General features: G+C 63.9%; 5 protein-coding genes across 5 annotated transcripts; all 5 read right to left on the bottom strand.

Moving 5' to 3' along the window:
* Positions 1-757: 757 nt before the first annotated feature.
* LSCM1_08181 (uncharacterized protein) lies at positions 758-1360 on the bottom strand (the record flags this gene model as incomplete). The annotated part of the gene is made up of 1 exon (XM_067325520.1): positions 758-1360. One exon carries the CDS (start codon positions 1358-1360, stop codon positions 758-760), a length of 603 nt encoding a protein of 200 aa, XP_067181695.1.
* A 1312-nt stretch (positions 1361-2672) lies between these two features.
* Positions 2673-3275, bottom strand: LSCM1_08180 (uncharacterized protein; the record flags this gene model as incomplete). Its single annotated transcript, XM_067325519.1, has 1 exon — positions 2673-3275. One exon carries the CDS (start codon positions 3273-3275, stop codon positions 2673-2675), a length of 603 nt encoding a protein of 200 aa, XP_067181694.1.
* Positions 3276-3777: 502 nt separating this feature from the next.
* LSCM1_08179 (uncharacterized protein) lies at positions 3778-5472 on the bottom strand (the record flags this gene model as incomplete). The annotated part of the gene is made up of 1 exon (XM_067325518.1): positions 3778-5472. One exon carries the CDS (start codon positions 5470-5472, stop codon positions 3778-3780), a length of 1695 nt encoding a protein of 564 aa, XP_067181693.1.
* Positions 5473-6255: 783 nt separating this feature from the next.
* LSCM1_08178 (uncharacterized protein) lies at positions 6256-8727 on the bottom strand (the record flags this gene model as incomplete). Its single annotated transcript, XM_067325517.1, has 1 exon — positions 6256-8727. The coding sequence occupies one exon, from the start codon at positions 8725-8727 to the stop codon at positions 6256-6258; it is 2472 nt and encodes an 823-aa protein (XP_067181692.1).
* A 791-nt stretch (positions 8728-9518) lies between these two features.
* On the bottom strand, positions 9519-12032 carry LSCM1_08177 (uncharacterized protein; the record flags this gene model as incomplete). Its single annotated transcript, XM_067325516.1, has 1 exon — positions 9519-12032. The coding sequence occupies one exon, from the start codon at positions 12030-12032 to the stop codon at positions 9519-9521; it is 2514 nt and encodes an 837-aa protein (XP_067181691.1).
* Between the last annotated feature and the right edge of the window lie 1142 nt (positions 12033-13174).

The following is a 13174-nucleotide window of genomic DNA, read 5'->3' as shown; positions in this document are numbered from 1 at the left end:
GAGTTTGTGGAAGCAGAGGAAGGGCGAACATGTGCGTGTGCGTGTGTGTGTGTGGGGGATGGGGGGGAAGAAGGGAAGATGGAGATGCAGCGTTGTCGACACACGCGTTTGTGCCAGTGGTGTTGGTGGTGAGGGGGGGAGCCGGGAAAAGGGGACCCACCGCCCTCCCGGGTCTCGCCATCTCACCTATCTGCACATGCGCAGGGGAGTTGGCCGAAGGCGACGGAAGGGGGTGGGGGAGCAGAGGTGGCAGATGCAGTGCATCGTCATGGCCGCCACCCACTCTAAAGCTGTACCCCTCCTTCCTCACCACCGCCCACACACACACTAACGCGTCCATCCCCTTTCCCGCACGAGCGGGCAGAAGACGGCGTTGGCGTCACATCTTTTCTTGCTGATGCCGCTCTCCTCCTCCTTCTCCTCGGCTTTCCACTTGTGCTTCGTTGTCCAACTGATGACCTCCCCCTAAAAAAAAAGACGTGCACCATACCGAAAGTAACGGAAGACATAAAAATCAGTGAAGGTGGCGCACACGGCAGCCGGCTGGCGCAGGCGATGAGGGGAGGGGAGGGGAGCGATCGTCTCGGCGGCAGCGGTGGCGACGAGGTGCGCGGATGACCTCAGCGCTTTAAAGCGAATCGGCCTGCGCCGCCGTGCACACATACGCGCCTATGGACGTCACGCGTACACACCCGCTCGCTAGCACACACACACACACACACGCACGCCCGCACACGCGCCCTTCCTCTGTCGCCGCTTACTGTGTGGACACCTGCTGCAGCTTCGGGTTCCACATGAAGCCGAAGGACACGCGGCGGTGCGTCAGCTGCTTGTACACGTACGCCACGGCGCGCAGGCGGGACTCGATGCGCTTGCGGTCGCGGGCGTCCAGGAACACCTTCATCATCTTGCTCCCGTCCGTGCGGTAGCGCCAGCGGCGGCCCACCACGTCGCTCGGGTAGATGAGGTCGTTCAGGATGTTCTCAAACACCGCGGTGCTCGTCTTCGACCGCTGCACCTTCTGCAGCTTGTACACGTCCGTCGGGCGCTTCGTGATCGTGCGCTGCGCAACCAGCATCACCAGGTAGCCGGGGTGGCGCTTCTCCAGCTCGGAGGTCAGCGCGCGCTGCACCTTGCGCACGAGCATCAGAAAGCGCAGGGGGTAGAAGATGACCATGGCCGCCTTCTTCGAGCGCGGAACCTTGACGTCGCGCACGCAGTTCACGTGGAAGCGCGGCAGCTCCTGACGCAGCGTCTTGTGCGACGTCTCCAGCTCGAACAGCGTCTTCGCGACGCTCTCTTCGAGGTCGCTGGGCTTGCTGCGCTTCAGCTTACGAAGCTTGCGGAGGTAAGGCTGCATCGTGTTCCTAAGCCAGCGTTCACCTATGGTATTGTTGCTCGGAGACGACGGATGGGGTACACGCAATGCGCGAGCGGCAGTAGTCGTGTGGGTAAGTCCCGGGGAGAGAAGGCGTGAGATGTGCGTCGGTGGGAGCAGCGGCAACGCCATCGATGGGCGGACGCGTTTCCCACGCACCACACGCGCGTTTGATTTTTTGTGTGTGTGTGAGGTGGATGTGAGCGGTCAAGAAGAAATCGGCGCAGGTGAGGGTGAGAGGGTGAGGCGGGGACAGTTGTGGGAGACAGCGAGCGAGAAGGACATGCGCAGCCCGGCTCGGGCTTCAAAGAACGGCCACGCAGTATCGGGCCGGAACCGCAGCGAGAGCGCTGGCCGGTGGGGGTGGAGAGGAAGCGAGTGAGTAAGGCGGCCGAGCAGGGAAGCAGCGCTCCGGCACGCACCACACCGTGGCCCTCATCTCTGCCTCCTTCGCTCCACTCACCTTTCCCCCAACCCCGCTCCCGATACACAGATTCGCACACCTGCACCTAGGCACTGTGCGCCCTCTCTCGTCTTCCCCTCCGGGAGGTGCGCGGCCCGTCTTCTCCGCGCGTGTACGCCCTCCCGCCCCTCAACGCCACCTTACGTGCGCGCGTGAGTCTGCCTAATCGGCGTTTCGGTCGTTCAGCGTCAAATAAAGAAGACAAAGATGAAAAAATAAACGCACACATACACACACGCGCGCGAGAAAAAAGCGGAGATGTGCGCGAGCGACGGTGCGGCGAGGAAGGGAAAGGGGGAGGGGGGAGCAGAGAGACCGGAAAGGGGGGACAGCCGGTGCTGCCCCCCCTCCCCCTCCGCCACCCCCTCCCCCCGGTCTCTCTCTTTTCCTTCGTCTCGCATACGCGCCCCTTCTCCCGCCCAGCCACTCCCCCTAGCACACACACACACACACACACACACTCGGGCATGCCACCTATACAACAGGTAAGATGCCCCCGTCCCCCTAAATATATGCATATATATATGTGTCGTTTCCTCGACGAGGGCCACGAGGGACGTACTGCCCGCCTCACACCCGCGGAGGAAAGAAAGGGAGCAATGCTTGCACAGCAACGGCTGGCACAGGCGATGAGGGGAGGGGAGGGGAGCGATCGTCTCGGCGGCAGCGGTGGCGACGAGGTGCGCGGATGACCTCAGCGCTTTAAAGCGAATCGGCCTGCGCCGCCGTGCACACATACGCGCCTATGGACGTCACGCGTACACACCCGCTCGCTAGCACACACACACACACACACGCACGCCCGCACACGCGCCCTTCCTCTGTCGCCGCTTACTGTGTGGACACCTGCTGCAGCTTCGGGTTCCACATGAAGCCGAAGGACACGCGGCGGTGCGTCAGCTGCTTGTACACGTACGCCACGGCGCGCAGGCGGGACTCGATGCGCTTGCGGTCGCGGGCGTCCAGGAACACCTTCATCATCTTGCTCCCGTCCGTGCGGTAGCGCCAGCGGCGGCCCACCACGTCGCTCGGGTAGATGAGGTCGTTCAGGATGTTCTCAAACACCGCGGTGCTCGTCTTCGACCGCTGCACCTTCTGCAGCTTGTACACGTCCGTCGGGCGCTTCGTGATCGTGCGCTGCGCAACCAGCATCACCAGGTAGCCGGGGTGGCGCTTCTCCAGCTCGGAGGTCAGCGCGCGCTGCACCTTGCGCACGAGCATCAGAAAGCGCAGGGGGTAGAAGATGACCATGGCCGCCTTCTTCGAGCGCGGAACCTTGACGTCGCGCACGCAGTTCACGTGGAAGCGCGGCAGCTCCTGACGCAGCGTCTTGTGCGACGTCTCCAGCTCGAACAGCGTCTTCGCGACGCTCTCTTCGAGGTCGCTGGGCTTGCTGCGCTTCAGCTTACGAAGCTTGCGGAGGTAAGGCTGCATCGTGTCCTGCTGATGGATGTGTATGAGCTTTCATTGCGTGTATAGACGTTTATGTGTGTGTGTGTGTCAAAGTCAGTTGTCATGCGTTGTTGTGTGCAATGAGGAAGGTAAAGGCGGGAAGGAGATGCATCGATGATGGCAGGGGAGGGGAGGGCGGTGGTGGTGACCCGTGCATAGAGCGCGAAGCGCATGTGTGTGTGTGTACGACGGTGTGCGCTGACGTCACGGTCATGCGAGGGCGCGGTCGACGCCTTCCTCCCCTTTCTCGCGAGGAGCGTCTCTCTCTCTCTTTCTTTCTTTCGCATGCGCCGCCATGGCGGTCTTGCGTTAGTGGCTGGCAGAGCAGCAGCAGGGTTGGGGGGAGGGGAGGGGAAGAAGAAAGGGCTGAAGGAGCAGCTTAAGCAGCAGTGGCGGTGGCGGTGCATCGAGCAGGAGTGACTCAAGGGAGGGGGAAGGGGATGCGTTTACAGCCCCCCCCCACACTTCCTTCCTGCAGACGACCTTACATATGATTTCGTTGGCAGTAGAGGCCGCGCAGCATCGGGTCGACATGCGGCAGGCCCGCCAACGACACAACGTCTTCCTCATCCCTTGGGATCAGCTGCTCGGCAAGTCCGCAGCAACGGTGCTGCTGCTGCTGCCCTTCCTGACCCTCTGGCCGAAACAGATGACCATGTGCGTCACTTACAGCAGAAGCGGCGGCGGCGGCGGGAGGCGTCACGTCGCTTACACCGCCATCCAGGCGCGTCGTGTTTTTTTCCATGAACGTGAAGGCGCCATTCATATTTAGGTCCACACCGCGCTCGAGAGCCTCCATTGTCACGTGCGTGGTGAAGACATCCGGCCCCGTCAGGAACAGTTGACGCACCGCAAAGGCGTGCCACGCGCAGAAGCGGAGCACAAGCCGATGCAGCTGCAGTCGGCAGAGAATGGCAGCGTCCGTGCATGCAGGTGGTGGCACCTGCGTGGGACAGTGTGGGTCATACCGCGCCGTCAAGCCTATCGCCCGACGTGTCTGGAGCCACCACCTCGACGGCGGGAAGGACTCAGCGGCGGATACAACGTAGCCGCATCGTGCGAGGCCGGCTAACGCGCGTCGCCAGCGGTACCACACCGGGGGGCTTACATAGTCGGTCGACGAGAAGGCCTCGCGCCGGTCGCAGTAGCGGCGCCGCAACGACTCCTTGAGAAGCCCACGGACGCGCTGCTGGCGATCGTGCCCGGTGCCGCAGCCGGCACCTGCGCTGGCAACTGGTGCTGCGGAAGTTGGCAGCGATCCTGACGATAATGCCTGCGGACCCAGCATCAGCCCATCACGCCTAATTCTTGACCCTGCGCATCGCTGCTGCATCTGCGCGCCCCCCGCCTTTTTGGAGCGCTGTGCCGCACACGTCGGAAGGTCGTTAGTGGCGGTGCCCTCCGTGTCGGCCGTCGAAGAAATGACGCAGCTGGCGCTGCTGCCGGAGTCCTTCTGGAAATGCTTCGCCTCTTCCCTCTCCTTCTTCACGACCCCGCCAGCGCCGTCCGGGTTCACCGCCTCCACCTCGCACGTCGCCGCCTCTGTCAGGCAGAGCAGATATTCGGCTTGGAGGGCGAATGGGCAGCCACGACGCGTGGCGCCGGTCAAGGCGACATGGACGCCGTACGGAGCGAGCAGCTCCGTCAGCAGCGCTGCGTGGTGTACCGCGGCGTCGTAGCTGACGATGTCGTGCGTTTTCTTTGGTAGCGTCCGCAGGAGAACGCGAGGGGCGTGTAGTGCGACGAGTCGAGCGGGAGCCGCGAAGGCCAGGGCTCGATAGGCACCTGCCCGCTGCTGCTGAGTCGCGCTGAGCACCGGCAACGGAGGCGCTAGCGAGGGTGGCGCGCCGGCGCGATCCATCGGAGCTGCGGCTGCCGGCTCCACCCCGGTGTACTGCGAACCACTGCTGCCAGTGACGGAAGCGACAGCTGTCACCGATGGCGGCTGCAGCCATCCTTGCCAGCAGTGCGACAGCTGCGCAATATTCCTCGGGTGGCGCTGCCCTTCCCAGTCGTAGCGCGTGCGCAGTCGTGCGATACTGGCAGCCGTTTCGAACTGCTTGTGCTGGTTGGCGTCGCCAGCGACGCCGTTGACGCTATCGGAGCTGAGAGCGGCGTGAAGGAGGAGGCATTGTGCACCGAGGTGATTCGCAGGATGCAGCGTCAGCGGGAGCTTCATTACACCAGTGGGGAGGGCGGGGGCCTAAGAAGCGGAGCGGAGGTGACGCGGGACAGCTGTGGCCTGTGCGCAACACAGTGGCATAGGGAGGGGCCCTGTATCAATCCTTTCTCTGCTATCTGTGATGTGTGATACGTCACATGGGGTGTCTGTGCTTCCCGGTATGAGAGGCGGGGAGGGGGAGAAGGGGAGGCGAGAGGGCGTGCGCTTTCGCTGCGACTGCTGCGTGTGTGTGTGTGTGTGCGGAGGGAGAGAGAGAGTGGGTTGGGTAGGGAGTGGGGGGCGTCGTTCATGCAGCGCTGCCCTCCTCCCCGTTCCCTTTTCGCCGAGAGAGAGAGAGGGACCTGAGAAGGGAAGCCGCTCGGGGGCCGATGAGGTGGGCGCGACACCGAGACGGTCAGGGAATGGGGGAGAGGGAGCGAGCAGACGCGAACCGCAGCGACTGTCTGCGGGGCTGGGCTGGGTCGAGGCGGGGTGGTGGAGGGGGGAGGGAGGGACAGGAGAAGAAGAGTTGGGGGGAAGGGGGGCTCGGGTGGGGGTATGCTGTACATCAATCAATGCGAGCGCTCCACTCACGCGCGCTCTCTCCATAGACACGCACACACAAACATGAATACACGCAGCGACACACGCGATACACATCACGATCCTCAAAGTAGTCGAGAGAGAGAAAGAAAGAGAGAGAGAGCGGCAAGGACAGAGGGAGGTGCACTCCGTCCCCTCCCCTCCCCCCTCGCCTCTCTTCTTCGATTGCCCTCATCTCTCTTATGACCTTGTGCGTGGTCACGGCGCGGGGCAGACCGGCGCCTGGGTCGCCGCCGCCGCACTGCGGAGGAGGTAGTGCACCGCCTGTGGACCACAGCCCGCCGCCGTTGGCTCCATCGCCGCGGCGTGGGCCCGGAGTGTCTGCAGGCGTCGCTGCAGCGACGGAGGGGCATCCAGGCTAAGCAACGTTGCCATCAGTTGCTGCCAGCCGGGCGTGAGCACGTGCACGTCCAGGCGTGCTGGCTCCAGCTCCAGCTCCGCTCGCAGTGCACACACCTGGCGCCAATCCTGCTGCAACTGTGTCAGCTCCGAGCGCACGTCGCTGAGATTTTCCGTAGCCCACATGCGTTCGCCGGAGAGCAGAAACTGCAGCTGCCATGAGTCGCCTGCGCGGGCTTCAAGGGTGTCGTAGCGCTGCTCGTACAGCGCCGCCATCACCTGCACGCAGCGATAGCGCTGCTGAAGCGCCAGCGTGCACTGATCCACCAGGCGGCATTGGATGAAGTTGTTGTCCGTCTCGATGCGACGGCAGTGCGCCTCGCAGGCGTCGAAGAGCTGTTGCGCTGCGGCGTCGCCGTCTGCCAGCAGCTGCAGGAGGTCTGCAGCGTCTTTCCTGCTCTCCGTCGCCCCTTTGTACCGCAACTGAACAGCCTGTCGAAGCTGACCGTAACTCGCCTCGAGCTGCGCCAAGCTGAGCTCGTTCTGCAGCAGCGCCTGCGAGGCCTCTTCGTACTGGAGCTGTTCCATGAAGAACGCCTTCAGCGCCTCTCGCACGCGACGCGCGCTTTTTTCCTGCTGCCCCGCAAGCCGCGCCAAGAGCGCCTCGCCCTCCGTGATGGACCGTCGTAGCCGATCCCGCTCCCTAGTGAACGTCCCTCCCATCTCTTCCACCGCCATCTCGATGCGCTGGCCGTTGCGGTTGAGCAGTTCCGCGCACGCCTGTGCATCGAACGTCATGGCCGCCATCGTCGCGCCGCATTGGCGGCGGTGGGTATGCACCGACTGCCGCGCCGAGTCCATCTCCGCCGCGACGTGCTCGCGGACGGAGTTGCAGCGGTGGATGGCATCGGCAAAGAAGCTCTTGCACGTGTCCAGATCGTCAAGGAGCAGCGCCCACAGCTCCTCGGCCGTTGTCCACCGCTGTGCCAAGCTGGGGACCGCGTCGTCGGCAGAGGCCGCCACTGCCGTCGCACCTCCCGCGTTCGCCGATTTCGAGACCGCGGCGGCCGCCTCGTGCGCCTCCACGAAGTCCACCCACCGCTTCCCATGCTGCTCCAGCTGCCGATACGCCGACACCTGCGCCAACTCCGCATCCGGCGCGACTCGCTGCTGCTGCACGCACGACTGCAGCGCCGCCCGCGCTGTGAGGAAGATTCGGTGCAGTGGCACCTTGAAGACCACCGCGCTCTGGACACGCTTCTCGAGAGTGGGCAGCGTGGCTTTCTGCACGCTATGGACATCGCGCAGCAGCAGTGTCGTCCACTTGGGCAGCGAATCGCGCGACCGCTGAAGCGGTGCGAAGATGCGACGCAGAAAGTGCGGGCGGGCGTAGGGATGGAGTAGGTCGCCCGCCGTCTTAGCCCCCGCTTTGGCGATCGGCAACGCGGCGGTGCCCGCCTGCGTGCTCGCACGCGCGGCCGTCGGCTGGTGTGGTTGCTTTGGATGGGGAGACGACAGCAACCCACCAGTTGCATCCTCCATGTCACTGGCCTCGCTGCCGCTGCTGCCACGCCGCGGCGCTTTGAGGGCGCCGTCGTTAGGATTGCCACCGCGATCTGCACGGACACCGTCGCGGACGACGGAAAAATCGAGCGTGACGCGCGCCGTGTCTGTCTGGCTCGTCTCGCCTCCATCGGCTCCGCCCTCACCGTCCACGGCCACCTCGAGCCCGTAGCGCTGCACGATGTCCGTCGCTCGCCAGTAGAGCCTCCCCTGCACCTCTGCTCGCCATGCCGCGTCGGGGTCGGCGAGGACGTCCGCCAAGGCTGTGCGACGCGCCACGTTGCGTTGCTGAATCAGCTCCACATCGCGCCAAGCCGCCTCCACGGCGCGGCGTAGCGACTCGGTCTGAGCGCTCTCTGTCCTCACAAAGCCTTCGAAGCTGTGACGGAACGAGGCCGGGGTAAAGTATTCCCACATCGCTCTGTCTGTCGCCGCGTCGCCCGTGACGCGCGCCGGCGCACCAGCGTCTGTGCGGGCCGTAGCCGCCGCTAACGTGCCAGCGGGGAGGTCGGGTACGCCGGCGCTGACGCCGGGCTCGCGCATCGAAGGCGGTGGTGACGAGGATGGCGAGCACGCGACCACGCTAGCGGACACGGCTGCCGCAGATTCTGAGGGCAACAAAGACTTTCCCTGCGGCTGGCGGCCCTCGCTCGCGGCCGCCTCCGTGGCATCCCCTCCAGCGGCTTCGGTGTGCGGCACATGGGAGACAACTTGCTGGAAGAAGTAGTGCGAGAGCCGCGTTGGCTCGGGACGCGGCGGGCGCTGCATCAGATCCTGCGTGCAAGTGTTCTGTGTGCGCGTACGCGCATGTGGTACGACTTGCCTGTGTATCGAAGATAGACGCAGAAGGGGAAGGGGTTGACAGCAGAGAGGGAAATACGGAAGCTGCCGTGCACCTGCGGTGCGGGGCATACGCACGACCGCATGGATGCGCCGCGCGCCCGCAGCGCATCGATTGCCCCAGATGAAGGCGCGAGATAGTCTCCTTCACCAGGAGCGAATGCGCGCGTCTATCCCGGTGCGGACTCACAGAATCCTGCGGAACTGCCGCGTTTCGCTGCCTTCGCGTTGCTGCTGCGGATGCGAAACGGGGCAGAGGCCGAACTACACAACGGAAAGAATGGCTACGGGTGGCGCGCGTAGTCGTTGCCGCGACCGCCTCCGCCATATCGCACACACACACCGGAGGAGTGGAACAGAAGAGTAACAGAAGAAATGAGCTTCGCCCCCCCCCCCTCCACACACACATCACACACACACCACACCTCTCCAGCATCGAAAGGGGGTAGAGTATATATATATATGCCTCTCTCTCTGTGTGTGTGTGATGTGGACGCAATTCCGGAGGACTCTGGAGAGGGGGAGAGAATCGTTACCTGGCGACAGTGGTCACGCCCACGCCCACGCCCCCCCCACCCTCACACACACACACACACACACACGCAGACGGACACCACCACGACCAATCGCACGGGGAAGCGGAATTGTGTTTTCTTTGTTTTTTTAGTGTGTGGAGGGGAGGGGAGGGGGAGGCGCTGCGCTCACGGTGAGTCCTCCGGTCAACAACTATGCGGAAACAACGGGAGCTCGCTGCTGTGGCGGCACCACAGCGCCCCGCCGGGCAGCTGGCCGGCGCTCAGCAACGTTGCCCACACAAACGGCCCAAAGAAATCGTAGCTGTGCGGCGACTCTTCGTAGCTGTACACCAAATCAACGGAGGCGCCGTCCGCACTGGACATCGCGTCTGCGGCGAGTGTCGCTGCCACGTTCGAAGCCGCAGCCAGACCATCGGTGATCTTTGATGAGCCTTCACCGGTGTGGCAGCTGCCGCCAACGCTGCTGCCATTGTAGCGGTCTTCGCTGCCTCCTTCGTCACCACCATCGCCGACGTCACTGTGCTGCCTTTGGCCATGTGACGGCTGTTGTTGCTGCTGCTGCTGACCACGCCGCAGGATGGCCAAAATCTCTTGCGGGCTCTGTGCCTGGTTGGAGCTGGCAATGTCGGCTTCGCAATTTTTGATCATCTCGGTCAAGTTCGACAGCAGCTGCTTCGTTGATTGGCCATGCAGGTACTGCGCCTCGACGGCGGCGTCGACGTCGTCGATGATGCGGCTGCGGACATAGAGCAACTCGTAGATAAGGTGCTCATTTCGCCGGCCCAACCCGCGCAGCAGCGCCTCCACACCCTCAACGATGGTGCGTAGCTGACGCACGTACATGGCCAGGATCTCCTCCAGAGCCCGCGCATCGTCGGCGGACGCCAGCGCCACGGTGGTGCTACCGTTGGCGCTACTCATGGAGCCCCCAAAGTGGTCCGGCACGGCGGCCGGTGCGCCGCCGCCCTCCGCCATGATGCGTGCGGCTCTGTTCCCTTCGGCGGTGGCTGTCGCCGCTGCCGCTGCATACGCCTTCAGGAGTGCACTCGCGCGATGAATCTTCTTGAGGGCCAGCGTCAGAAGTGCCGACACGCGCTGCGCCGTGTAGGAGTCGATGTCGTGCACGAACGGGGCGAGATTCACTAGGCACGGCGCGAACACGGCGACGAGCGCCTCGTTGCGCTCATTCAGCCCCTTGATGATGCCAAGCGAAAGCGCGACGACGGCAAGCGCGCCGACAGAGGCGTTCTCATCGTAGCGCTCCAGTGCGTGCCTGCCAAAGCACGGCGTGTTGCACAGCAGCCGGTTCACCACGCGGTCCTGCGAGAGGAGAAGCAGCAACGTGCTTGACATGAAGTTGATGAAGGGGTACGAGAATATTCGGAGCTGAAAGATGATGCGCCCCAGCACGGCATTCTGCAGCACGTCGTCTGCCGCGCCAACGGTCGAAGGCATCGCCAGCCGCGCCGTGTCTCTGCACGTCTTGATTGTCAACTCCAACAGCTGCTGCACCGTCGAGACGAGCACCGCCGCATTCTCCATCAAAATCGTATGCAGGAATTCGTCATGGTCGTGCAACAGCACGTACAGCAGAATCAACAGCGCAGGGAAGCTCGCCAGCCGCCGTCGAATGGTCATGAGGAGGGCGGCGAAGGATACGGGGCTCTCGTCTCGTATCGCCGTCACGTACTCGAGGGCCGGGTTCTGGCCGCCTCCCTTTTGATGCACAATGAGCACGCACAGCAGCGCTGTGGCATGGCGGCCCACCTGCTCCCAGCAGCCACAGCTGCTCTCCAGTACTGCGGCAGGATCCTTCGGGAGCGTGCCGGCCATCTGTGCAGTAGACCGACCATCGCCACCCGCGGGGGCAGGCGCCTTGCCCGTGGTCAAGCTCGGCACGTCAAGCACATATGCGGCCATCCCGCCCGCAAGCTCGGGCGAGGCGACGGCAGCGCTGAGAACGTGAAAAAGGTTGAGGAAGGACGGCTGATGCCCTTCATGGAATAGCGTAGGCGACGGTGCTGTCCAGCTCAGCTTCCCCCACGACACGATGGTTTGCAGCAGTGCGGCGAGGCACTCGCCCAGTAGCGGCGACGACATCATCAGCTCCGTAAAGAGGTCCATCGTGTCCTCTTGGAAGTCTGTGCCGTGGTGCAGCGCCGACGACGTCATTGTGAGAAGCAGCCGCAGGACCTCGAGGTGCGTCACCACCGTGGCCGCGCTCAGCGGAACGCTCACCAAAAAAGAGAGCGCCATACGGCATAGCAGCGCGGCGGTGCCCTCAGACGGCGCGCCGCTCGACGCTGTCGCGTCCCCGCACGTCCCCGCCGCCTCCAGGACCCCAACGAGGGCCACCGACCGCCCTTTGGTCAGCCGCAGGATGTGACGCAGAAGCAATTCTGTCAGGTGCAGCAGCGCCGGTGTGCTGTCGTCTGCCACACCGCGGGCTTCCACACACCGGCGCAGGGCCTCACTGCACAGCCGCAGAAGCCAGCGCACACGCCCCGTCTCGGCCGCCGTGCCCATCACGGCGGCGGCAATCGGCTCCGCCACGTCGTATAGCTCGGGACCACCACAGAGGCTGCGCTCATACACCTTCACCTTGGCAAGGAAGTCCGCCGCGTCAGGGCCGGCGGCGTCCGATGTCAACGCCGCCGTGAGATACTCGGACGCCTCCTTCCGTAGGGCGGCACCCATCGCTGCGCCCTCAGCCGTCTAGTTGCCCTTGTGCGGCTCGCGCCGTCCACCCGCTTCCCTCCCCCCGGTTGCTTCTCCCTTCTCTGGTGGAGCTCTCCACCGCCCTTTCCTCGCCTGTTCGATTCCGCTTTTCACGCCACTTTCTCGCTTTGCCAGTGCGCACCAGTGGCGAGAGTGACGCTCACTTTCTTTTTTTTTTGCTGTTGTTGTTGCCGACGCCCCACAGACACACCCGCACGCACACCGACGCACACACACACACAGAGAAAAAGACAGAGGGAGCAAAGGTGCGCGCGGGGTCTGTGACAGTGAACGGCGCGCTTGCCAAAGGGCTGAGACGATTGCAAGAAAGGAAAACAAGAACGGAGAGAGAGAGAGAGAGAAAAGGGGTGTGGGGAATGCGTGCTCACGCGCTGCATACAGCAGTAGTACGCACACCAGCAGTTCGCTCTTGATTGTGTGTGTGTGTGTGTGTGGATAAAGACTCCGCGAGTGTCAGAGAGAGAGAGGGAGAGGGAGACGGAGAGCGATGGAGGGAGGGGTGCGCGCGTGTGTGGAAGAGGTGGTGGTGGTGATGGTGGAAGGGTCACCGTGACACACGCCGAGGCCATCCATCCGACGGCATATTTGCCCTCCCCCCACCGATCCCCGCACCGCTGGCGGTGGGCGCCTGTGTATGTGTGCGTGTAGGTGGGTGGGCGGGAGGGGGAAGGTGTGTGTGTGTGAGACGGGCAGTGGCAAGCGGCGTGAGATGAGGGGCTGCTGTGGCCGCTACTGAGGTCCCTTCCCCTAACGGAAGCGGCGGTCGGAGGCACCGTCGACGGCAACGGTAGTGCTCGTCATGGAGAGCGAGCCCACCATCGTCCCCTCCGCTGCGGATCTTGTCGCGCCGTCACGCTCCCGAGAGACGCGTGCACCCACTGGTTGGCTTTGGAAGGAGAGGGGTGGGGGCGGGCGAGTGGGTGCGTTCGTCGCCAGCAGTTGCTGTGCGAGGCACAGAGAGAGAGAGACAGACACACAGACAGACACACTACACGAGCGTGTAGTTGGGGGAAGGGGGGGGGCGGGAGGGCGTGTCTGTGTGTATATGCCTCCCTCTGCCTGCCTTCTGCCCCCTCCCCCCCAATACACACGCACACACA

Source organism: Leishmania martiniquensis, chromosome 1 (genome assembly GCF_017916325.1).
Source record: "Leishmania martiniquensis isolate LSCM1 chromosome 1, whole genome shotgun sequence".
In the NCBI taxonomy this organism is placed as follows: Eukaryota; Euglenozoa; class Kinetoplastea; order Trypanosomatida; family Trypanosomatidae; genus Leishmania; species Leishmania martiniquensis.
This window is presented reverse-complemented; position numbering and strand designations above follow the sequence as displayed.